General features: G+C 41.8%; 1 protein-coding gene across 1 annotated transcript in view; it reads right to left on the reverse strand.

The window, feature by feature from the left end:
* The window catches only part of kcnma1a (potassium large conductance calcium-activated channel, subfamily M, alpha member 1a), a 229,067-nt gene that overhangs the window by 92,698 nt on the left and 108,763 nt on the right, over positions 1-27,606 (reverse strand). The window contains exons 3-5 of the mRNA XM_062996096.1: positions 20,345-20,406; positions 3,401-3,494; positions 3,169-3,280 (exon numbers count right to left, since the gene is read on the reverse strand). Of these exons, the coding sequence (XP_062852166.1) occupies positions 3,169-3,280; positions 3,401-3,494; positions 20,345-20,406 (268 nt within the window). The remainder of the gene's footprint in view (positions 1-3,168; positions 3,281-3,400; positions 3,495-20,344; positions 20,407-27,606) is intronic.

The raw sequence follows: 27,606 nt of genomic DNA on the forward strand, positions 1-27,606 counted from the left end.
TCCTGACCATTGCAGAACAGGGTGAAAGCAGGCTAAAAAGTATGCAGAGAAACAGATGGACTACAGTCAGTAATTGTAGAACTACAAAGTGCTTCTATATGGTAAGTGGAGCTGATAAAATGGACAGTGAGTGTAGAAACAAGTAGGTGGTTTTAATGTTATGGCTGATCGGTGTATATCGTCTTATCAGCTATTATCAGAAATATTGATTTTAGCAGGTATAAATCTCAGTCCAAAACTGATAATAAAATGGTTATTCTCGACTGATAAAAAGCCTGCATGCCACGAATTCAGATGATTTGATTTACACGTGGATGGATATTACCCTGCATTAGAATGCTACATTCACTAAAGAGAATTTCTGTTGTGTGTTGCTCTGAGAAATTTCACTAGGCAGATGATATTCAGCATGCAACACAAGCCTTCGATATTGCTAGAAATTTCACACAGAGGCTATTTCACTTCCTTTCATCATCCCTAAGCTTCTATCCGTTCACGCCCGTGTGTCAGGAGGCTTCAGTCAGAGTGATGGGTGTAGACCTTGACAGTCTTAAGAGGGAGCTGTAACATCACACATTATTGCCTCACACATGTAATATCGGCTTAGCATAACATTATTTCCAAAACAACCTAGCTGTCATTATAAGCTTAATGCTACCTAATAAGCACAAACAATGAGTTGTATGGGAGTGTGGCAGTGTCGCCTTTTTTGTGCAGACTGCAGTGCAATGGAGTGACAGAGTCGGTGTCCTAATTCCTCCCCTGCCCGAAGACATACATAAACACTTTCCCAAGCGCGATGACACTGCACTTTTGCCTGACCTGCAGATCCCTTCCAGCTTCGACAGTCACAGCCCAAAACAGAGCGAGACCACTTTTATCCGTTTACACTGAGCATCTCAGGACCATCCTATTAACGTAGAGGTCAAGCCTAATGCACAATTCTCCATAACTGGTATTCACAGTACACAGTGCAAATTTCTTGAAATCTCTTGTTATCGTAGGGTATAGCGAACTATGCCACAGGTCATCAAGGATAGTCTCATCCTAAATGATAAAAAATCCTACAAATTTTTGCTCTCTTGAAAATAGATACAAGGACTGTATACGGGATTGTTCATATAGCGTGGTATAAACACTTTTTTCCGGCTGTTTCCGTATTAGGGATTGCAACAGTGGCTCATTTTCATCCGCATGACTGATTTGGCACAGTTGTTATGCTGACTGACTCAACTTTCTTTATTTTATCCATGCTTTGGACCTGCATTGAGAGTGCACTGACAAGTGCACCTCCCAATGGCTAGGCTGTTTGATCACCAACCTTCCCACAAACAAAGCCAGTCAGGTCTGTGTAGATTCTCTGAATGATACTCGGCTCATGAAGGAAGTCACGTTTCGTGAGCTGGCTTGGTGGGTATATAAGGTGTGCGATAGGCTGCACATATGTCCCTCGTTGTTGTCATGGGTAAAAGTACCAGATGGGATCTTCCAGCAAGAAAATGCAACATGACATTGGTTGGAAGAGCAAGATCAAGTACTACTCTGGCTCCCTTATTCCCCAGACTTGAACTCAACTGAGCATCTGTGGGACCACCTCGATTGTCATGTTCACTCTATGAATCCTCCCCCACACACCCTCCAGCAGCTGTGGGATGCACTGCAGTCAGCATGGCTCCAGATACCTGTGACAATCTACCAGGACCTTACTGAGTCACTCCCAGTCCGTCTAGCTGCTGTCCATGCTGCACACGGTGGTTACTCTGGATATTAGCTGAGGGTCATAACAATGCGACTTGACTGTGTATAAAGACAAGATTGGCAGTGATGGATTGGCATGCTGCAATGCTGACCAGGATAAAGCAGTTAATGTTTTTTATTTATTCATTTAGATGTTTAGCAAGTGTTGTTATAGTATGTTGTTTTTAGATGTGTTCTTTTTAGACAATTGTTTTCAAGAATTTAAGGATTGTCTCTATTTTGGCTTGGTAAAAAATTCTCATCGTCCTAGGTATTGCTATACACCGACCAGGCATAACATTATGAGCACTGACAGGTGAGGTGAATAACACTGATTATCTCTTCATCACGGCACCTGTTAGTGGGTGGGATATATTAGGCAGCAAGTGAACATTTTATCCTCAAAGTTCATGTGTTAGAAGCAGGAAAAATGAGCAAACGTAAGGATTTGAGCAAATTTGACAAGAGCCAGAGCATCTCCAAAACTGCAGCTCCAAAACTCTTGTGGTAAGTTCCCAGTCTGCAGTGGTCAGTATCTATCAAAAGTGGTCCAAGGAAGTTACAGTGGTAAACCGGTGACAGGGTCATGGGCACCCAAGGCTCATTGATGCACGTGGGGAGCGAAGGCTGGCCCATGTGGTTCGATCTAACAGACGAGCTACTGTAGCTCAAACTGCTGTAGAAGTTAATGCTGGTTCTGATAGAAAGGTGTCAGAATACACAGTGCATTGCAGTTTGTTTTGGCAGCAAAAGGGGGACCAACACAATATTAGGAAGGTGGTCATAATGTTATGCCTGATCAGTGTAGATTGTCATTCTTGTAAGTATTTAGGGCATTCAGTTAGCAAATGTTTGATAGAAATAGGTATTTGGGTGGGGTAGCTCAAAGCAGATAATAAAAGTGGAAAAAAGAAGAAATGGGCTAGAACTAATTGTCACAAACTACAAGTGTCAGGAGAGCCCTACCAGCCCTACCTCAACCAAATTGGAAAGCAACTGAAAAATCAAAAACATGTACACTTGAGATGATGCCATGCATACCGTTAAATCTCTTATATGTTTATAACTCAGAACCACAGCATTCTAATCCAGGTCAATATCTCCATGCTCCTCTGCATGCCTTTTCTCTAACCGTGTGTTTGTGCCATCTCTATACTGACCTGCCTAGCCATTAGGTGGCATTCCTGAGCTATTCTCAGCCAATAAGAATAAACAATTTGACAGCAAGCGTGGTACCCATCTCTCATTTTAATGAGATAGATTGTCCTAGCATTCTGCTCTAGCCTGATCTTTGCATTTTTGCAGCAATGCAGCGAGGCCCTGTCACTCCGGATGAGCACTGTGTACTGACTGCTGCTCCAGGCTCCTGCACAACCAGGGAAAATAGCGGGGAATAAAGAAAAGAGAGGAAAGCCAAATAAAGAGACTCACCCAGCCAGCTCCTGTTCAGATACACTGACACGAACACTGGCGGTACTGTAAAAAAGTCCACCACCGAGTTCACCTCCAGCCAGAACCACAGCTTATCATTGGCTGCGATAAACTGGGAACAAATAAAGTAAAACAGAATGAAATGTAATGTGTAAAAGTAATAACTGATTTTCAGTAGTACATATTTCTACTTGATTACACAGGATCATTGATTGATAAGAGCAGTACTTACACGCAGACCAAAGTAGAGTAAGAAGAACACGTTGAATGCCATGTCGATCTGTAACGTGAAGTCTTTGTAGAAATTCTGACAGGATTCTATAGGACTAGAGAGAGACAAAAAAAAGTGAGAAAACAATAAATCAATGCGCAACAAGTAGGTCACCAGACATTACTAAATCGATTTTGTACCAACTTATTAGCTATTAATATCATTAAACTCTTTTAAACACTCATTTTCCACAATTTAGTCATATCCAATTACCCGATTGCCTTACACTTCCTCTCTACTGATATTGACCTCCGTCTCTGACTGAGAAGACACCCTGACCCTCAGACACATGTGCAGTAGCCCACTGCATTTTTTTCACCTGCAAGAGGTGGGTTCATATGTGGATCAGCTTTATGTACAGAGAGACACACCCTGATCACATTATTCCTCGTCCCCGTGCAGCACCATCAATCAGTCAGCAGAGATCGTGATTGTATCAGTTATGAGGAATCCCCTCCGGCACCCTCCCTGAACATCAAACCAATCGTTGTTTGTGTAGGCGCCCAACCTGCCGGTAGCAGAGATAAGATTCGAATCAAGAGTTCGAGATGTCGTTTTTTAGTGTGCTAGCATGTTTCTTCTTACAGTAAATTTAAGCATGTGTCTTCAATAAAGAATGCATTTATTTCGGGTACAGAAAATGTTATTCTAAGCAATGATTATAAAAGCAGACAGGGGTAAACAATGGTTTTACAGGTGTCACAGGTGTCACAGGGTGGCTAGTGCTTTGTGACAGAGGCTCCAGGTGTAACCCAGCACCTGTAATCTTAAAGGATTAAACCCAACTGCAGGAGACTCATCCAAGGCACATCAATAAAACAAGACAGGGAAATAATAACCGAGTGAATGAACAAAGTCATAAAAGTAATGAAACTCGAGAAGTTCACTATACCAATGAACACCAAACCAAAAGCCAAAGCCTAAAACAGAACTCGAGAAGAGAAAGGGTAACAGTAAAACAGGGACAGTGTCACAAGTGCAAGGTGAAGCCTAATACCTGCAAGAATGAAAAAGAACCAAAGTGCAAGATATTTTACCAAGGTAAATCAATACTGGGCCAAAAAGCCACAAACAAAAAAGTGGGACAAAAATAAAGTAACAAAAGAAAGACACGAAACATCCACAGCCTGTAATAGAGAATGTGAATAGAACAGGAATAGAGCAGAACTGAGAACCAGCAATGCACGAGCGGCACTCTAACATCAACTGGCACACCCCACGCATAACATGGATTTACAGGCAGGGTCCACTCTGATGTCACACCGCTTCTCCTTGGCGATTTAGTCATAAGGCATAAAATGCCACAACACTGGATGACTCCACAGAAAGAGACAAGTACTCTGGCATCACACATCAATGGTCAAATAGTCATAACTGTCCAAGAAAATACATCAAAATGATGTGATATTTATAACATAAAACAAGCTGTTTCCAAAACAAAACAGAAAAATTTATCAATTTTTATTGACCTAAAATAGTTAAGTCAGCTTCTAACAGATTTAATTAAGTTGAAGGGCATTGATTTATAAACAACCATTAGCTTTGAAGGCAGGGTTAATTTTATGGTGCCCTTTCAGTGGCATTAACATTGATCTTACATGAAGTCTTAATTATTTATACTACTGAGCCTTGAAATTAATAACAGAAACTGTAAACAGCAGAAGCACACCTGACATTAAATAAACACACTGCTTCAGCATTTGGCTTTGGCATGTTTAGAAAGGGTATTTCGTTAAAATTTATTTGATTTTAACACTTTCTTCAACCATCAAGTCAAATCTTCTGAGCTTTTTTATTGCAACAAAAACATAAGTAACTATTAATCCTAGCTATGATGCATTGCAGTATTAAAATAATGTGCAAGATGCTTTTCACCTTCATGTAACCTTCAGGACAATGTAATCTTGGTAACGGCTGCATATAGAACAGGATATGCTTGTAAACAGAGACTGAGTACTGGTATGATTTACAAACCAGGGCGGAACAGTGGCTAGCTCTGTCATCTCACAGCAAGAAGGTCCTGGGTTCAATCCCCAGGTGGGGCGGTCCGGGTCCTTTCTGTGTGGAGTTTGCATGTTCTCCGCGAGACCGCGTGGGTTTCCTCCCACAATCCAAAGACATGCAAGTGAGGTGAATTGGAGATATGAAATTGACAATAAACTTGTGAACTGATGAATCTTGTGTAATGAATACCGTTTGTCGTGAATTTAACCAACGTGTGTAAAAAAAAAAAATTACGTTAAAATCCTAATAATAATAATAATAATAGGTGGCGCAGCGGTAAAAAGAAACGCGCTGCAACCAGGGCTGGATTCTTAGAGCGTGTTATCGAATCCAGCCTTGCTTTACCGGTTCGAAGCTGAGTGGCTATATGAGCAACGATTGGCCGGTTGCTCATGTGGGGGGTGGGACAAAGAACCAGATGTGGGTCTCTCTCTGTCAGAATGCGATTGCGTTCTCTGCCGGCTGATTGGAGGCGCTTACACAGAGATGGGAGAGGGTGCCCTTAGGGTGTGTCTCTCCGCATGCAACGCTAGGTGGCGCCAAACTCGTCAATGTGTGGGTGGCAAAGATGCATCTGGCTGCTGCTCGTGTTTTGGAGGGGATATGGGTTAGCTTCAATCACCTCCGTCAGGGCAGGGTTCGGCATAGACAGAGAGGAAGCACGATGCTAATTGAACAATTGAATGCGCTAAAAAAAGTGGAGAAAAAGGGGTAAAAATAAAAAATAAATAAATAAAAAATAAAAAAAATCTCCTAATAAATAAACATAAATAAATTTACAAACCACAATTCTGAAAAAGTTCATTGAAGGAACAATAATAATAATACACTCACTCTCTTAACCGCTTATCCAAGTAGGGTCGCAGGGGGGCTATCCCAGCTTTTCAGTGGGCGCAAGGCACACAGGAACACCCTGGACAGGGCGCCAGTCCATCACAAGGCACACACACACACACACACACACACACACACACACACACACACACACACACACACACACACACCCACCCACACCCCCACACACACCCCCACACCCTTCCCCACACACACCCCCACACACACACACACACACCCACACACACACCCACACACACACACCCACACACACACCCACACACACACACACACACACCCACACACACACAAATTCACCTATAGGGCAATTCAGTGTCTCCAATTAACCTGACTGCATGTTTTTGGACTGTTGGGGGAAACCGGAGCTCCCGGATGAAAACCGATGCAGACACAGGGAGAACATGCAAACTCCACACAGAAAGGACCCAGGCCACCCCGCCTGGGGATCAAACCCAGGACCTTCTTGCTGTGAGACGACAGTACTACCCAACAAGCCACCATGCAGCCCAATAATAATACAATAAAACAAAATATGTTACATTTATTTACGTATCATATCAACAAAACTAATTTTAAATTTGACTCCTGGAGGTCATTAGAAAAATCTATTAAAGAATCTTGCCCGCAGTGTCATTACACACGGTGTGATCTGCAAACACACTACATTTACTTAAAAAGGCCAGCTAATATTTACCACCTACTTTAGTGCCATCCTGACATGAGAAAGGCTGGACGTCAAGGTGCATAAAAGACAATTTGTTTACAAGGAGCTATATTTAGGGCATGGCTGATTTCAGGTCAGGTCGAGAATGCTGAAGGACGGGGCAGCTGCTGGACTTAACCCTGCACAGATGAGGTCTTTAACCCTGCACAGATTGAAGACATGATTGGCTATGCCCGGGTGGGGTGGGGGTTGCTAAGACCCTGTGACAGAATGGTGTCCTGCCTGAGGTGTGTTCATGCATTGCACCCAGTGATTCCAGTGAAACCAGACTTACTGAGACCTTGACGAGGATAAAGCCACATTCTGCATGTGTTACAACAGCATAGCTGCGTAATCAAAGAGTGTACAGTGTATCACAAAAGTGAGTACACCCCTCACATTTCTGCAAATATTTCATTATATCTTTTCATGGGACAACACTATAGAAATGAAACTTGGATATAACTTAGAGTAGTCAGTGTACAGCTTGTATAGCAGTGTAGATTTACTGTCTTCTGAAAATAACTCAACACACAGCCATTCATGTCTAAATGGCTGGCAACATAAGTGAGTACACCCCACAGTGAACATGTCCAAATTGTGCCCAAATGTGTCGTTGTCCCTCCCTGGTGTCATGTGTCAAGGTCCCAGGTGTGAATGGGGAGCAGGGCTGTTAAATTTGGTGTTTTGGGTACAATTCTCTCATACTGGCCACTGGATATTCAACATGGCACCTCATGGCAAAGAACTCTCTGAGGATGTGAGAAATAGAATTGTTGCTCTCCACAAAGATGGCCTGGGCTATAAGAAGATTGCTAACACCATGAAACTGAGCTACAGCATGGTGGCCAAGGTCATACAGCGGTTTTCCAGGACAGGTTCCACTCGGAACAGGCTTCGCCAGGGTCGACCAAAGAAGTTGAGTCCACATGTTCGGCGTCATATCCAGAGGTTGGCTTTAAAAAATAGACACATGAGTGCTGCCAGCATTGCTGCAGAGGTTGAAGACGTGGGAGGTCAGCCTGTCAGTGCTCAGACCATACGCCGCACACTGCATCAACTCGGTCTGCATGGTCGCCATCCCAGAAGGAAGCTGACGCACAAGAAAGCCCGCAAACAGTTTGCTGAAGACAAGCAGTCCAAGAACATGGATTACTGGAATGCCCTGTGGTCTGACGAGACCAAGATAAACTTGTTTGGCTCAGATGGTGTCCAGCATGTGTGGCGGCGCCCTGGTGAGAAGTACCAAGACAACTGTATCTTGCCTACAGTCAAGCATGGTGGTGGTAGCATCATGGTCTTGGGCTGCATGAGTGTTGCTGGCACTGGGGAGCTGCAGTTCATTGAGGGAAACATGAATTCCAACATGTACTGTGACATTCTGAAACAGAGCATGATCCCCTCCCTTCGAAAACTGGGCCTCATGGCAGTTTTCCAACAGGATAACGACCCCAAACACAACCTCCAAGATGACAACTGCCTTGCTGAGGAAGCTGAAGGTAAGGGTGATGGACTAAACCCAATTGAGCACCTGTGGCGCATCCTCAAGTGGAAGGTGGAGGAGTTCAAGGTGTCTAACATCCACCAGCTCCGTGATGTCATCATGGAGGAGTGGAAGAGGATTCCAGTAGCAACCTGTGCAGCTCTGGTGAATTCCATGCCCAGGAGGGTTAAGGCAGTGCTGGATAATAATGGTGGTCACACAAAATATTGACACTTTGGGCACAATTTGGACATGTTCACTGTGGGGTGTACTCACTTATGTTGCCAGCCATTTAGACATTAATGGCTGTGTGTTGAGTTATTTTCAGAAGACAGTAAATCTACACTGCTATACAAGTTGTACACTGACTACTCTAAGTTATATCCAAGTTTCATTTCTATAGTGTTGTCCCATGAAAAGATATAATAAAATATTTGCAGAAATGTGAGGGGTGTACTCACTTTTGTGATACACTGTATGTGCTGGACCTACAGTAGGTGCTAGGCCTGCCAGCAATTAAAGCCCGCTAGCAGAAAATTGGACTGGATCGAGCTCTGTATCATGGGTTCAAGAGCGGAAGAAGACTCCCCAGGATCCAGCCACTCTGTGAGGAAGAGACCTTGATAAGGACACTTCCACCTTGAGCGACTATAAACCGACACTACATCTGTGTCTCCATGTCCCCTAAAAGGCAAGGCAGAAGGGCTTGATTCTTTGCCTAATTTTTCCTGTATTTACCAATCAAAAGCAGAAGAGAGAGAAAGAAAGAGAAAGAGAGAGATTAGTCCCTGATAGTTTGCAGAGCCAGGTTAATGCAGTCATGACTGATTTAGGTCAAGGCACCATTTTCTAAAATAAGGGTGATTTGGCACCTGCAAGGGCACCAGACAAATTTAACCTCATTTGGGACCATAAAAATAGATGTATCCTGTGCAAGGAGAAACTACATGATGTAATGAAAAATATCAGATCAGCACTTTGCTCAAAATATCCATGCTCAAATTAAACCCCAATTCTTCAGTAAAGGAGGATTTTATACTTACAGAACCTTGAGATTACGTCACACACACACACACAACGTTTAGTTTGCAAAGATCCCTCACATCTTTGAAAGATTGAGGAACCTACAAAAGCAGGCCTAATTCAAACGCAATTTCTGCTGTCTATTGACAGAGGTTTAAATAAAAGCCCATCGCCAAGCTTTCATATTTATTCTCCTGTTGGTGCTTTGCAGAAGCTCTACATGAGGAACTGTCCTACAAAGCTATGCTTCAGTGATAAGAGCCTGGTGCTGCAGAGCTTTTCTGAGTCAGCGTTCTTCTCCCAGGTGGATCATTAAAACATGTTTTCCAGACTGTTCTACTTTAACATACATTATAAGGTCAAAAGTAGGTGGACACTATGTTCTGTTTGAGCTACATCTATCGGCACTGTATAAATTCAATTCTTTTTATTTTATTTCCTGTTTTACCATAGCTTCATCCTGGTCAGGGTTACGGTGGGTCTGCTTTCCCTGGAATCACTGGGTACAGCCGATTAGAACTTTGGATTTGAACCCTGAATCCCAGGAGTTGTGGCTAGTTTATTTTTTTACAGTTGCATCAAACAAGCTTCATAAAATCAATGACATTAAATAAATTAGATGCTTCCAAGTTTATGAAAATAGTCTGAAAAAAGTCTGTTCAACATGCGAGCATCTGAACTGGACCACGGAGCAATGGAAGAAGGTGGCCTGGTCTGATAAATCACGTTTTCTTTGACATCACATTGATGGCCGGGTGCGTGTGCATCGCTTACCTTGGGAACACATGGCACCAGGATGCACTATGGGAAGAAGGCTAGCCGGCGGAGGCAGTGTGATGCTTTGGGCAATGTTCTGTTGGGGCACAGTTGTGGCCTAGTGGTTAAGGTACTGGACTAGTAATGCAAAGGTTGCTGGTTCAAGCCCCACCACTGCCAGGTTGCCCTTGTTTGGCCCTTGAGCAAGGCCCTCAACCCTCAATTGCTTAGACAGCAACTGTAAGTCGCTTTGCATACAAGCGTCTGCTAAATGCAGAAAATGTAAATGTAAACCTTGGGTCCTGCCATCCATGTGGATGTTACTTTGACACGTACCACCTATCTAAGCATTGTTGCAGACCATGTACACCCTGTCATGGAAACGATATTCCCTGATGGCTGTGGCCTCTTTCAGCAGGATAATGCGCCCTGCCACAGAGCAAAAATGATTCAGGAATGGTTTGAGGAGCACAACAAGTTTGAGGTGTTGCCTCCAAATTCCCCAGATCTCAATCCAATCGAGCATCTGTGGGATGTGCTGGACAAACAAGTCCGATCCATGGAGACCCCACCTCACAACTTGCAGGAGTTAAAGGATCTGCTGCTAACATCTTGGTGCCAGATACCACAGCACACCTTCAGGGCTGTTTTGGCACCAAAAGGGGGACCAACACAATATTAGGAAGGTGGTCATAATGTTATGCCTAATCGGAAAAGTGACACTGTTTACCATTACCATTTACCGTTAAAGCCCTAATAATACATTAAACTCTACACAGGCTCGTAGTGTGTGGGTGATCTAAAAGCACAGAGATGCTTCACTACAAGCACTGGGATAGTCCACTGCTCTTAAATTATTAGTCATCTCTGCATTGCAGTAGCAGCAGGTTTATTTTAGAGAATTCAGAGAGCAACCGTGCTGTTTTCATCCTTTTCTTCTGAACAAGGTTCATTTGTAGCCTGTGCTCAGTCCTCACTACTGGTACTGATTTTTTACAACATATAACTGAGTTGTGGGTAAGTATTAGTGATGTGAAACTTTTCTTCTGCTCAAGCAGTCTTTCCAATCTTATGTAAAGGTACACATAAATTTGACTATATCCCTCATAAAAAATTAATTTGCTATCAGCCATCTACATCATCCAATAATGTTAAAAAGATGATATTCATCAAAAGTCAGCCAGAGATATTTTTTATGTTTCATTACTGTCGACTCATTTTATAGTGTTTTTTAAAACAGGGTTGAACTTGTTTCCTCTCATCCCACTGAACTGCTTACACTGCACAAATCTACACAATCTGCATGCCTGGCTTATCCACATCTCTATATGAGGAAAAAAATATATAGGTAAAACGTGTCAGCTCACATTTTTAACCATTTTGACAAACCAATTAAGTTGGGGAAAAACCCTTACCTGTGCTGGTGGGATTTAACAAGATTGAATCTGCTAGGGGTGGGAATGAGTACTACTTAACCATACTACCTAAAATTGTGGTCATTGATTTCTTTTATATATATTTTTATATATTTTTATATATATATATATATATATATATATGTGTGTGTTATATTCCATATATATCAGTGTTTGCTATATATTTCCTATTTGGCTTGCCATAATACGTGCAGTCAATGGGGGGGCAGGTGGGTGGTTGAGTTCATGTCCCTTTATTTAATGTCACTTCTGTTCTCTTTCCACTTCAGGCTGCAGATCATGGCTTTATTTTCTTATGTTTTTGTTCATTTTTAGCCTTTTTTCATTTATTTTATATCCTGTTTAAGAGTGTTGGGTCTGATTCATTAGGCAAAAGGCACACACACACTCAGACTTTTCACAATTTTAGTGAGAGCATGACAACTCCACACAGAAAGGACCCTGACCGCCCAGTCGGGGAATAGAACCCAGGTGTTTCGTGCTGTGAGGCAACAGTGGCAGTTATGACTCAAATTCAAACTGGTGCAACCCACGCCCAGTGAGGATACAAACATAGGGCAGCCTGCTTGTTCAGGGTGGTTATATCAGGACTCAAATTACAACAGCACCAGCTTAGTTCCCAGAAAAAAATAAAAAGTTCCGGCACAAGGTGGCAGAAAATTGGACTGGATCAAGCTCTGTAACATGGGTCCAAAAGCAGAAGTAGCCACACCAGGATTCAGCACCACTGTGAGGAAGAAACCATCTGGAGCGACTAATAATCAATGAGGTGCAGGTAACTGTCAGTTACGATGAACCAACCTTCCAGTTATCTATGTCTCCATATCCCCTAAAAGGCAAGGCAGAAGGGCATGATTTTTTTTGCCTGTGCCCTCCAGCCAATCTCAACAGCAGCTGGCCCATTATACACAGACTGTTGTAAAACAAACAAACAAAAAAACCTTTTTGTCAGCCAAGACCATGAATCTAAGACTACAGTGGGCACAGGCTCTCCAAAGTAGTTTAAGATTGGAAAAGTGGTTGCTTAAAGTCCAACCCGGAGTCTAATGAAGGGGAAAATGCTCTACTGCAAATATGAGCTTTATTTCCACCTCAGTTGCAATGCTGGCCTCTCATGGGGCAGCATTACACAGCTCACTGAACTCTGATGACCAACCAATAACCTTCTCAAAGTTTACATATCTAATGACTACTGAAGATTTGTACATGTTTTTTTTTTTTAACCACATATCATAGATTAGTAGGCAACCTAAAAACTGACAAAGAGGGTGTAGTTTTATTTCCAAGAGTTCATTTCTGCTATATCCCATTGCATTCAGCAAATTAGGGTGAAATTTAATTCTTGCTGGTGCAGCACTACACCTCCTGCCTCAGTGGTGAGGTGCGACCCACCCCATTATACCGTGTAAACTCTATAGACTCACATGCAGGCACAGGAAAAACCAGATCAAATTTACTATTTTTTTTTATTTAAAATTACATTTTCATTTTACTGATTAATGTCTGGGATCATCCTTAAAGTACTGCCCCTGTTATTTTTTATAATTACTGTATTATTTTAACCAGAACCAGACACATGTTAGAATATGCTCATGGATCAGAGCCCCAGCGACCAACACTCAACACCTAAGATCTTGCTTAATTTCCTGTCATCAAATGTGACTCCAAATATAAGCAAACATGATGGCCACCAGCCAGACACCACCTGCTGTGTTAATGGGTTTAAAAGTCAATAGTGCTAACAATAATTCAATTTTTAATGAGAACATTAAGTAAGATGAGCAACTAATCACCAGACATTACATTTGAAATGCAGTAGGTTTCAGAATTTAGCAGATTATTGATTAACAGCACATTGGAGTGGAAGTCATGCCAGAAGCAGAGGTCAGTTAAAGAGCACTAGCACAGATGGCATGGGTAGTGAGAAGGTGTGTAATGTTTGCACACATCTCTCTGTGGTGAAAACACTAGAAGAGGCTTAAGCTGCCAGAGTGCGGATCTGTCGTCAGGCTGTAACTCTAGAGCCTCTCTCGGTTCAGATCATTAGGAACAGGTTCCAGCGTACACCCTGATGCCATTGCCTGATTTGGAGCTGACCCCGGTGAAGGGTTAAAAAGTCCTGCAGAATGTCCTAGGTGTTAATAAATGAGAGCCAAGACAAACCACAACCCCCAAACACCACAATTACTGAACAAGCAGCATGCTTTGGTTATGTTTAAAACCCTACCTAATTTACAGCCATGAAAATCGTGTCACTAATCGTGAAATGAGTCTTTTCCCATGTTACGCAATATGCTGTGAAATTCTAAACATAAGGTTTGTGTTTAAAGATTTAACGTTTTTCATTCGCGAAGCATTCAAGTGCCTCAAGTTTACTGGGTAATTTGCACTATGAGGCGGTCCTAGCAATCCTACGGCAATTCAGTTAGCAATCTGTTAGTCAAAATGTCTAAGATGTCGAAGTCTAAAGCAGAAATGGAAAATGAAAACGAAGCCTCGCACCATCGCTGGATGTTCTAGGTTTACATTCATTACCAGGTAGGCCGTGCTGTGTATTGTAGCTTCTATTTATTCTATCATTCAATTTATGAGTGTAATTTAATGACTGCAGTGAAATGTGGCACTTTTCTTAAAAAATCTGTGAAATTTTCCATTGAATTTATTAGGGCCCTAGGTATGTTTGAACAAAATTGCTAGCTATTTCTTTTAATTTCAATAATTTATTGGTAGACGCCTCTAATCACAGTCTAGTAGAAAAAATTAGATTGTGGCGCATACACAAATTTGACAAAAATGATTATTGCAAAATACACATTTAACCCCTCTAACAGGTCCATCTGCCATGGAGATCAGCAGTGGGGGGTGAATTCCCAGGGGAGTGAAGGGGGTTTGACGTGTAGATTCATCTTAACTAACAGTCACCTGTGCCTCATTAAGCGTTAATTTCCTGCAGATGGAAGTGCTTTTATTTATCACGGTTTCTTCCTCATTGGCTCTGTTCGAAAACCTAGTCAGCTGCCTAAGTAGAGAGGATTCTAATAAGTCATCGACTTATAAGTCAGGTAATTCAAACACACACGCTGTTCACCAGAGCTGAGATCTCGAATACATCGTATCGAATCTCGGCTCTGCCTGCCGGCTGAGGCTGACCGGCCACATGAACAACGATTGGCCTGTTGTTCATATAGGGGTGGGATTAAGCTGGGGACTCTCTCTCAGACTAGTGCGATTACGACCTCTGCTGGCAGGTTAGTGGTGCCTGCACGGAGATGGAAAAGGAATGCGGTAGAGGGTGCGGCTCTCCGTACACAGCGCTGTACTGCACTGCACTCGTCAAGTGTAGGTGATAAGATGTTCGATTGCTGTGCACGTGTCGGAGGGGGCGTGGAGCAGCCTCGTCCTCCCCAATCAGGAGCAGGGACCAGCATTAGTGAGAGGATGATTGACGGGCAGAAATTGGATGCGCTAAAGTGGGAGAAAAATGGGTAAAAAAATAACAAAAAAAACCCGCACAACTTAGACAGCGATTCCATTAGTTTTCGCTTACTAAGCTAACACAGCCTCATGCCATTCAAACCAATGAGATAAGGTAGCACAACTAATGTCACCCTCCATGTATTGACAATGGTTAAATTCGCTGACAAGCCCGAATTTGCAAATAAACAACACTTGTGCACGTTTATACAAATAAAAAAATCAATGATAATTTATTTACATTTAAAAAATAAGTTACTCATTCGTTGCTCTGCATCCGTCCGCCAAATGTAATATTTTTTGCGAGAAAATGTTGTGCCGCACTGAATGCTGGGATTGCCTTCACTGCTAAGGCAGCATCAGATGCTCCCTCGATCCTCAGTCAAAATCTTCTTCTTCTTCTTTCGGCTTTTTTCCCTTTTTCAGGGGTCGCCACAGCGAGTCATCCTCATGATCGCTCATTGATTTGGCACAATTTTTACGCCGGATGCCCTTCCTGACACAACCCTCCCTAATTAATCCGGGCTCTAGTGCATCTAGCGGCTAGGTATCTATAGGACAATTCAGTGTTTCCAATTAACCTGGTGGCATGTTTTTGGACTGTGGGAGGAAACCGGAGTACCCGGAGGAAACCCACGCGGACACGGGGAGAACATGCAAACTCCGCACAGAAAGGACCCGGACCGCACCACCTGGGGATTGAACCCAGGACCTTCTTGTTGTGAGGCGACAGTGCTACCCACTAAGCCACCCTCGATCCTCAGTCAAAATACCGTTCAGATTTAAGGTGCCTCACTAGACAGAATTTTAAGGCATCTAAGAATTCCAACAGCCTACTTCTCGGGAGCGCGCGTAGGATAACGTAAAATTCTGTCTATGTAGAGGACTCCCTAGGTTTTCGAACAGACCCATTGAGTCACCAGCTCCTCTGTTGGCAACCTGCATTTTTCTGAAACTGTGACTATCTGATCCGACGTTTCACCAATGCACATGCCAGTACTCATCATTTCTGAGGAACTAAGCCTGTGTCGCAGCATCTTTCAGCTGTCACAAGAGAACCACCATGAATGAGCGAGCTTCCCCAGTAATGACATGATGAGTTGGTAAGGTGGGTGCCGCTTGTTCATTGCCATACCCAGCTTGTTCTGAATTTCCTTTCTTTACATTTTTAGACACAGTATTGCTCCTCTTGGTTAAGCATCCTGTAAATTAGGTTCATTTTGAATTCTTGCTGGTGTGGCATTACATCTGGTGCCTCAGAGTGTTACTGAGGTGCCAGGTGTAATCCTTACTGAGATGAGGATTTTTGTTATATTACTTCTACTTTATATTGGATATTAATAGAAATATTACTGCAAAACATAAAAATGCTACATAGGGCAAAGAAACCTAACAGTAAACAAACTATTTGCCACCCAGATTCATCCAGTCCACCTGGATCTTCCACTCTAGGCCTAGAATTTGCTAGGCCTTGTATTAGTTGTTATCGGTTATCAGTTACCAGCCCATATGACAGTTATCTTGTCTTAGTTTTAACAAGCATGGGGTAACAGTCACTCACAATACAAATAGAGAGGAGAAATAAAGACTCAAACAGCCAGAAGTACATCAAAACACATCACAACCAAATGTGGCATGTGAAATAACCACTGTCTCATCCTCCCACCTTATCTCAGATCAGTAGGCAACACCCCAGAGGCCCAATTAATTAGGTCATTCCCTGACATCTAATGTAACCAGTGAAGACTAATCTAGGCCAAAAAAGGGTCTGTAAGACACGTTTAATCCATACATTGGCATGATGAGGATTTTTCAGTGTTCCTGGTTGTGTTATTAAGCCAGAAACGACTGAGTCACTGCTTCTCTGTGGCAGGATGACAGCAGGCACACAGCACCAGGAAATGCTCTATTTGCAAGCATTGCTACCTGGTTGCCCAGGCAATAGCTGGGCAATGGAAAAGCATAAGTGTCTAAGGTTCATGGGGGATGGGAGGGCGGACACCAGGGATTCTCCGGCTGATGTATCCATGGAAACTGACTCACTTGGCTTTCATTGACAAAATAATCATGCCGTAGCAAGGTGAAATTTATTTTTGAAATGGGACCAGAATAAAGGTAGGAAATTTGTAATGGTACTTTAGTATAACATATAGTTAAAGTATATCTACAATGTATTATTAACTACATGAGGAAATAGCAGTCTGGCATAGATACATGTGCCCTCCTGTGCTCTGTGCTGGAAGGATGAACCCTTTATGAATGTAGATTTTACAACACATAGGAAAAAGCTCATTTCATTCCAATTTATTAAACCTTTTTAGAAACCTGATCCTAGTGTTCAAATGTTTTTTAATGTGAGCTAGAAACCAAGCAAAAGGGCATCAACCGTCCCCATAGACATCTCAATATAGGATATTTTATTTACTTATTAGGATTTTAACGTCATGTTTTACACTTTGGTTACATTCATGACAGGACAGGTAATTACTGGTTACACAAGATTAATCAGTTCAGGTTCAATATTAATCACAATCAAGGACAATTTTGTATCTCTAATTCACCTCGCTTGCATGTCTTTGGACCGTGGGAGGAAACCGGAGCTCCCGGAGGAAACCCATGCAGACACTGGAAGAACACGGGAGAACATGCAAACTCCGCACAGAAAGGACCCGGATCACGTCACCTGGGAATCAAACCCAGGACCTTCTTGCTGTGAAACACACAGTGCTACCCACCAAATTAAATTTAAATCAGTAATGCCTCATGTATTGTTTGGGAACTGGAAATGATACAGAATGATATTCTAGAAACAGAGCGTAACAAGTTTATTAGAGGGACAGCACAAGTAGAATGTTTTGGTGACAATGTTACTAAGGCAAGTTTGAGATGGTTTGGGCATGTGCAGAGGAGGGATTAGAGTTCTATCTGGAGAAGGGTGATGAGGATTGACCTAACAGGCAGGCAAGAGGAGGAGAGGAAGGCCAAAAAGGAGGTTTATGGATGCAGTGAGGGAGGACATGAAGGTAGCAGGTGTGACAGAGGAGAATTTTCAGGACAGAACAAGATGGAGATGAATGATATGCCATGGCGAGCCCTAGCGGGAGCTGCCGCATGAGAATGACAACTCACACCTAAAAAAAAAATCACCCATGTGAATAACAGTTGTGTGTAATAGTAATTATTTTTGTTTTTGAATGTTTACTGCAGTACTTTACTGATTTAAATGTCAAATCAGTAAGTAAGTCGAAATAAAAATGCTACTACACATGTATACGCAATAAACAAAACGCAGATTAATGACATGATTAATTAACTGTTGAACTGCTAGCATATCCAGACAAAAACACATCTGCTGCAGAAATGTGATCATGCCAAAAGGAATGAAAAGAAGAGTAAGAGTAAAAAAGCTCATTAAAAAAATAAAAAAATAAAAACTACAGGGATTAATTATAGCATCCACCAAACTGGCTCAGTCATTTGGGGGATGACAGATTTATTAATTTTATGTGTACTTTTTATGGAACCTACATTGCACATCTATGGATATATAATGCACAAGACACTTTTCTAATTTGTCTATCATATCACATATTGCATATATATTTATTACCTATCAGCATTGTAATGTAATACTTACTTAATTACTGTAATACTTAAGTACTGTAATACTTACTTAATATTTCTAACGTACGTTGAGCCTTTACTTACTTAATTTTTAACTGAGCCTTTACTTACTTCATCATTTTTCTGATGTACCTTGAGCTGTTGTAATACTTGACCTACCTTCCTACCTTTTATCCATGTGTTCCAGCTTTGCATTTTTGTTTTGAGCCAATTCTAATCTTTCTCTGTAAAACTCCATAGTAAGATTCAGGTTATTAATAAACACAGTAAAAGGCAAAAGCTGAACCTTTCTCCTTGGTCATTTTACTTTCATGTTTAACCACCTCTTTATCCTTGTCAGATTCACATTCACCCCCTGACAGCACTGCAGGGGATTCGAATTCCCAGTAGTAATAGATCCCATCAGTGACCCAGAACAGGACAGAGCAGTGGTAAATTTATTCATTAATTTATTTGGATTTTAACACCATGTTTAACACGTGTGTCATTTTATGGCAAGCTAGGTATTATATATCTGTCTGCTTATTTTATCTTGTCTTTACATTTTGTGCTATTTTATATTTTCATTTGTATTTTTATAGCTGTGACATAGGTTAAGACTGTTCTTATGTTGTCATGTGTAAAAATTTCTTTTATGGTTCCAGGCCTGTGTACTTGTCTCTCCTTGGTGTATTTGGGGCATTCTATAAGTGTGTGTTTTTAAAGCGGTGGTAAAAGAGAAAAATGAAATGAAAAATTAAATATATCCATAACGCACCCTGATTGGAAATATTCTTGAGCTTAACTGAACTATCACTGGCCCAGTCATATATTCTAGGAGGTAGGGTATCTATACATACACCAACCAGGCATAACATTAAGACCACTGACAGGTGAAGTAAATAACACTGATTTCTCTTCATCACGGCACCTGTTAGTAGGTGGGATATATTAGGCAGCAAGTGAACATTTTATCCTCAAAGTTGATGTGTTAGAAACAGGAAAAATGGGCAAGTAAGGATTTGAGCGAGTTTGACAAGAGCCAAATTGTGATGGCTAGACGACTGGATCAGAGCATCTCCAAAACTGCAGCTCTTGTGGGGTGTTCCCGGTCTGCAGTGGTCAGTATCTATCAAAAGTGATCCAAGGAAATTCCCCAGATGGACAAACAAGTCAGATCCATGGAGGCCCCACCTCTAACTTACAGGAGTTAAAGGATCTGCTGCTGACATCTTGGTGCTAGATACCACAGCACAGCACACATACAGACCTTTAGGGGTCTAGTGGAGTCCGTGCCTTAATGGGTCAGGGCTGTTTTGGCAGCAAAAGGGGGACCAACACAATATTAGGAAAGTGGTCATAATGTTATGCCTGATCGGTGTATGTATGAATAGGAAATGTGATTAACAAGCAAACAAACCGCTGGAACTTCACCTGCACTCTGTTCAGCTTTGATGAAGCACACTGCATTTCTGTATGTGTTTCAGAAATGTATTTTGCTGATCTTAGTTACAATTCAGACCTGCCCTCAGAGAGTGTCAACGAGGTTAAAAGTGTGTAATACTCACTCAGATGAGTCTATGAAGTATATTCCAAGAGCTCCGATACTAAGCACAAAGACTAACACCACCTGCAGAGACAGAACAAAGGAAAGAAATCATTAGTCATGCTTCACTCAAAACCTTTAATATGCAGAGGTCATAAAGAAAGTTAATAAGAACACGAGGGGCTAACTGGATTTAAAAATATCATGTTATTTTAGAACATGTTTGACTATAAACAGAAGGAATGGTGGTGCTAGTTGCAAAAGACACTAAGCACAAACTGGGGAAATCCATTCTTTCATATTATATAGAGGAAAACCTTCCCAAACATACAACCAGTGCTCTGTTAGTAACAGATCATTAAGTTATCCTTTTTTAATGCATCCCTTCTTTTTCCTCCCAATTTAGCATAACCAATCTGCTGCTAGGGACCCCAATGGCATCCAAGGAGGGTGTATATTCACCTGACACACACTCCCTCTAATGTGTGCGCAGTCCACCAATCCCTTCTTATTCTCCCACACATCGCTGGATTTGCGCATCAGGTCAGCTTTGCTTAATGTGAGCCATGCCCCATTCTCTGTGCTCCTCCACTTTCTGAACAGGGCAACCAAGGTCCTTACACAGCATTGATAACACAAACCCTTAGTCCGGCCTTTCCCACCCAGCAGACTGGAGGCCAATTTTGTCTGCTAGAGGACGCCCAGCCGACTGGTAGCAGAGCCTAGGTTCTGAGCCGGGAGCTCAGAATCTCAGTGCTGGTGTGTTAGCGGATTATCCCACCAAGCAACCTGGGCTCCTCAGTTTCTGGGGGTTTTTTTTACTTAACATTGTTGATACTGACTTATTGCTTAATAATATTTGGGGGGTGGGGTGGGTATGTACACCTAAATATAGAGTGTGAAATATAGAGAAAGGCTTACATATCAGAAGAGTTCAAACATGCAGCACATGTATACTGGCTTTGTCTGCATAGGAGAGTAAACCAGTAGGGGGTGAAGACACACCCCAGTGCTTTAGGGGTCAAATCACTTAATCTTTTCTGAACTGCTCCATGTGAGCATGTGAGAAATACACTCTCCCTGATCAGGTGAAACAGAAACTACCACTATCAAATACCTGCTATGCTATGGAACATAGCACACAGACACACACAGACACACACACGCACGCACACAGAATACATGTGGTTTAAGAGCAGTAAAGTTCTAAAGCTTTTTCTTGTATTATTTTGTAAATTTTTGTCTGATCAATTAATATAATTGAAGTTGTTCTTTGTCAAACTCAAAACATTAAATAATCCAAATCATTCTTCTGGTCTGTACCCTTCCCAATCGTCAAGGCATTGGTTGTACTCCTGAATGTCCTTGCCCAAATGCACCTATTCAAAAGCCAGGTTCATGAGAGGCAAAAGGTTCTTGATGGTGACAGCATTAAGATCTCGGTAGTCAATGCAAGGACGCAGGGATCCGTCCTTCTTCTTCAGAAAGAAGAAGCTTATATAAATAAAGTCTTCAAGCGCCTACATAAATGCTGGATGGGGTTTAGGTCAAGTGACTGGAAGAAAGTCAATGGTAATTGGTCAAAGATCTGAAAAATGAAGTGTGAATATGTGAGTGTGCTTGTGAAAACATGTCTGCTAATTAAAATAGAAAGAAAATCTTTTGTAAGCATTAGGTAAACTCTTCAAAGTTATTTGTTCTGTACTATCACTAAAAGCCCTATCTAACTAAAGCTACTGCAACGATCCTGCTCTCTCATGCCCAGCATGTATAATTACCTATTGTAGCCACTCAATATTGCTAAAAGGTTTCACTCACATTAAAAAGTTTAGAAAGAGTGCAAAAACATTTTAGTACTGTAACAACAGATTTTTGTAGTTTGTACTAGTAGCATTGTAGTAGTAACAGTAGTAATAGTGATGGTAGTAATAGTATGGAAACCCATAACACTGAAAAAAAAAATCCACCTTCAGGTTTGGTCTAGGTGCACATTTGGAAAGTTCTAGATACGCATTTCTTATCTAAAGCTGGTGATCAAACAGGATCGTTGGTCAAGGTCAGATTTCGTCTAACGGAAAAGATCCTGATAAGGGGGTGAAAGTTGAGTGCGAAGAAGCTCTGGCCCTGACCACTAAAGCCAAAAAGCAGTGAGTCACTACCTGGATGCCTCAAACATTTAAGACTAGAAACTGAGCACCACATTAGTGGGTGTGTATGTCCAGTACTGACGAAGCTGACAGCATGTCAGATCAGTGATAGAGTACTGTTCAACATGAGGATGCAAATCAGTTGCCCTTGTTAACTATACTACACCTGGGTCAGTTTATTTTGCCATTTTGGGCCTTATTTAGGTCCATGTTATTAGATCAGATATTTTACATTGTTGCTTTGAAACAGGCAGTACGAAATACGGGCTTCATGATATAGACCAATAATTACAATTTTAAGTGTCCGTTGTGCCACCAGCTAGGTCAAGTGCTGAACAGACACAGTTAGCATGTCTGAAAGAATAAGGACTAAATGTGGAGTAACCCATCAACTCATTGGCATAACCTAGCATGATTCTAGCCTGTGGTCCTCCTCTGTGAGCATGGGTGAGGTGCATCTGGCAGAGAATTTGCAGTAGAGATTTTGAGATTACTACATTGGAAGAAGAATAAAGAAATGTACAAAGGAAAAAAGCTTATGCCCAAAGTAAATCTGGAGATAAAAGCACAATGTATTTCACAATGTGTTCATCATTTAAACTTAATCAGTACAGTGCCCTAAAGAAGCTAGAATTATGCATGGACATTATTTAAGATAGTGCAAGGGCTGCCTCCGGTATAGCGGGCATAATTGGCAGTGCCTGCAGCAGATACTAATTGTCCATCGTATCTGCAGGGTGGGGGTCGGACTATGTGTGGGTGGGTGGGTCTTCATACGCCGTGTAAGAGACGCCTGTGCAGAGTGCAGGCGCGAGAAGAGGAGGGCTGTGCACGTGTCGGAAGAGGCGTGTACAGCGACGTGCTCTCCTTGGATGCAATCTGGTGTCTCAGCAGTGAAAGACAAAATTGAGTGTGCTAAATCAGGAGGAAAATGGGGAGAAAATGCATTAAAAAAAAAAAATAGTGTAAGGGCTATATTGCTGGGTCATTTCTATTATAATAAATGGAGGAGTAAGCTCGGGTGATTTTGATTAGAATAATCAGCTAAACATCCTGAACTTTTGACCCCTCAGGACTGAATTTTTGTACTTTTTGAATAACACATGCACAACCACAAATTTATAAAGCTTGCAGGCTATATCCAAGTCTTCTATTTATGGAGAAAATGTTATGGTTTTCTATTAACCTCTTGAAGATTCCACATATAATCTGACCTTATTTCCTTGCCTGAAGCACAGCTATAGCTGAGCAAGCCTGTTTGAATGTTAAACCAAGGTTGTAGGAAAGAGTTAGACTAAAGTTGATGTTTCTTTCCTGTAGTAATTAATTAGCTAGTATTATATTATATATTATATTTTAAAAGTTATTTATTTATATATTATATTATTATTTATTATTTGGGGGAAGAGACATAAACTCATCTGAAATGTTGGTTGGGACATGTCCCCCTTGACATCCTGATTGCTACGCCCTAGTGTCATGGAGTAGATTCTCTGAAAAGCATCCCCGCAGCAGTGCATCCATTATAGATGATGTGGGTTTATTATCTCATTGATAACCTGCATTATCTAATGAGAACAACCTCTCTTTATTTTTAATGAGACTCTTTGTGTGAGAGACAGTGAATTCCAGTGAGTAACAGCCTGCAGAAAAAGAGGTGTGCGGCCTGTGATAAAAGATACTATATAAACAGACACGCCACGAGCCACTAAGCACCATGAAACTGGGTTTGGATTACACTAGAGGGCATAGTGAGCTTGTTCTGAGCATGCTTTTAACTGTGCATGTTTTTGTGTACATGATCCCAACCCCAGGCTTGGAAAAACTTGTCACACTAGACAATATACAATACCAAACAGGCAAGGACAATGTGAAAAGCAAAGAGAAAAAAATGCCTACTGGGACAAATCTGCATACAGACATATACACACTTTACAATTCCTTTCTGTCTGTGTGTTTTCTTTAAGGCTGCACCGAGCTTGAACCCTGGTTTGTGGATAAGGCTGCAGATTCACTGACACTATTTAAGAGTCTCTAAACTGACCCAGTTACTCAATAAGAAAGGCTGCGGGGTTTCCTCCTGTGTGATTTTTTTTTTCTAAAACCATAACTAAATAGTAACTAACTTGACATCCATATAAACTGCTTGTCTTGTCTTGGTTTCCAGCAAAAATCTCAAAATTTTCAAAAGTGGTCCATGGAAGAAACCGTGGTAAACTGGCAACAGGGTCATGGGCGGCCAAGACTCATTGATGCACGTGGGGAGCGAAGGCTGGCCCGTGTGGTCTGATCCAACAGACGAGCTACTGTAGCTCAAATTGCTGAAGAAGTCAATGCTGGTTCTCATAGTAAGGTGTCAGAATACACAGAGCATCACAGTTTGTTGCATATGGGGCTGCATAGCCGCAGACCAGTCAGGGTGCCCATGCTTTCAATGATAATGCGCTCCGCCACAAAGCAAAAATGGTTCAGTAATGGTTGAGGAGCACAACAATGAGTTTGAGGCCTCCAAATTCCCCAGATCTCAATCCAGTCGAGCATCTGTGGGATGTGCTGGACAAACAAGTCCGATCCATGGAAGCCCCACCTCGAAACTTACAGGAGTTAAAGGATCTGCTGCTAACATCTTGGTGCCAGATACCACAGCACACCTTCAGGGGTCTAGTGGAGTCGACGGTTCAGGGCTGTTTTGGCAGCAAAAGGGGGACCAACACAATATTAGGAAGGTGGTCATTATGACTGATCAGTCCACCTCTTTGTTTCTACACACACTGTCCATTTTATCAGCTCCACTTACAATATAGAAGCACTTTGTAGTTCTACAATTACTGACTGTAGTCCATCTGTTACTCTGCATACTTTTTTAACCTCCTTATATATATATATATATATATACTGTATATATATATATATATATATATATATATATATATACTGTATATATATATATATATATATATATATATATATACTGTATATATATATATACATACAGTGTATCACAAAAGTGAGTACACCCCTCACATTTCTGCAAATATTTTATTATATCTTTTCATGGGACAACACTATAGAAATAAAACTTGGATATAACTTAGAGTAGTCAGTGTACAACTTGTATAGCAGTGTAGATTTACTGTCTTCTGAAAATAACTCAACACACAGCCATTAATGTCTAAATGGCTGGCAACATAAGTGAGTACACCCCACAGTGAACATGTCCAAATTGTGCCCAAAGTGTCAATATTTTGTGTGACCACCATTATTATCCAGCACTGCCTTAACCCTCCTGGGCATGGAATTCACCAGAGCTGCACAGGTTGCTACTGGAATCCTCTTCCACTCCTCCATGATGACATCACGGAGCTGGTGGATGTTAGACACCTTGAACTCCTCCACCTTCCACTTGAGGATGCGCCACAGGTGCTCAATTGGGTTTAGTCCATCACCTTTACCTTCAGCTTCCTCAGCAAGGCAGTTGTCATCTTGGAGGTTGTGTTTGGGGTCGTTATCCTGTTGGAAAACTGCCATGAGGCCCAGTTTTCGAAGGGAGGGGATCATGCTCTGTTTCAGAATGTCACAGTACATGTTGGAATTCATGTTTCCCTCAATGAACTGCAGCTCCCCAGTGCCAGCAACACTCATGCAGCCCAAGACCATGATGCTACCACCACCATGCTTGACTGTAGGCAAGATACAGTTGTCTTGGTACTTCTCACCAGGGCGCCGCCACACATGCTGGACACCATCTGAGCCAAACAAGTTTATCTTGGTCTCGTCAGACCACAGGGCATTCCAGTAATCCATGTTCTTGGACTGCTTGTCTTCAGCAAACTGTTTGCGGGCTTTCTTGTGCGTCAGCTTCCTTCTGGGATGACGACCATGCAGACCGAGTTGATGCAGTGTGCGGCGTATGGTCTGAGCACTGACAGGCTGACCTCCCACGTCTTCAACCTCTGCAGCAATGCTGGCAGCACTCATGTGTCTATTTTTTAAAGCCAACCTCTGGATATGACGCCGAACACGTGGACTCAACTTCTTTGGTCGACCCTGGCGAAGCCTGTTCCGAGTGGAACCTGTCCTGGAAAACCGCTGTATGACCTTGGCCACCATGCTGTAGCTCAGTTTCAGGGTGTTAGCAAGCTTCTTATAGCCCAGGCCATCTTTGTGGAGAGCAACAATTCTATTTCTCACATCCTCAGAGAGTTCTTTGCCATGAGGTGCCATGTTGAATATCCAGTGGCCAGTATGAGAGAATTGTACCCAAAACACCAAATTTAACAGCCCTGCTCCCCATTTACACCTGGGACCTTGACACATGACACCAGGGAGGGACAACGACACATTTGGGCACAATTTGGACATATTCACTGTGGGGTGTACTCACTTATGTTGCCAGCTATTTAGACATTAATGGCTGTGTGTTGAGTTATTTTCAGAAGACAGTAAATCTACACTGCTATACAAGCTGTACACTGACTACTCTAAGTTATATCCAAGTTTCATGTCTATAGTGTTGTCCCATGAAAAGATATAATGAAATATTTGCAGAAATGTGAGGGGTGTACTCACTTTTGTGATACACTGTATATATATATAGATTTTTTTTGTTTTAGTGTTGTTTACTGTGTAGGAATGTGTCATTTTAAACAACTTTTAAATAGTACCAGGATACCAGGAGAGAAATCTTGCATTACATAATGTAATGAAGGAGACAGAAGGTAATTTTATGCATATTTAGGTTCTACATTTTTTTTTGGTGAATATATTTAAATAATCTCTGGTGGTTTGTTTGCCACCTTGACACTAATCCAAGTATAAGCCTGTCTTGCACAACCTTGCAGTAACTTAATTCAAAAACAACCATGTGCAACATGCCATGCAGCCTCTTTCCAAGCCAAAACACTTCCCACAGAGCCAGAGAATAGTGTAATTGTTTTAACATTTTTAGATCAATGTACTGTGTTATTATCCAATTCCATACACATGACATTAAAACAGCTCAGTAATGATTGTGGTATTTAGATGCCCACTGGGTAGGGTGGCCAAATTCATAGTCACAAAAAGGAGGACATTACACCCCAAAAGGAGGACGTCATACCAGGAACAGGGGGACATGATACTGCAACACACAGAATGA

The sequence above is a fragment of the Trichomycterus rosablanca genome, chromosome 5 (genome assembly GCF_030014385.1).
Source record: "Trichomycterus rosablanca isolate fTriRos1 chromosome 5, fTriRos1.hap1, whole genome shotgun sequence".
NCBI classification, from domain to species: Eukaryota; Metazoa; Chordata; class Actinopteri; order Siluriformes; family Trichomycteridae; genus Trichomycterus; species Trichomycterus rosablanca.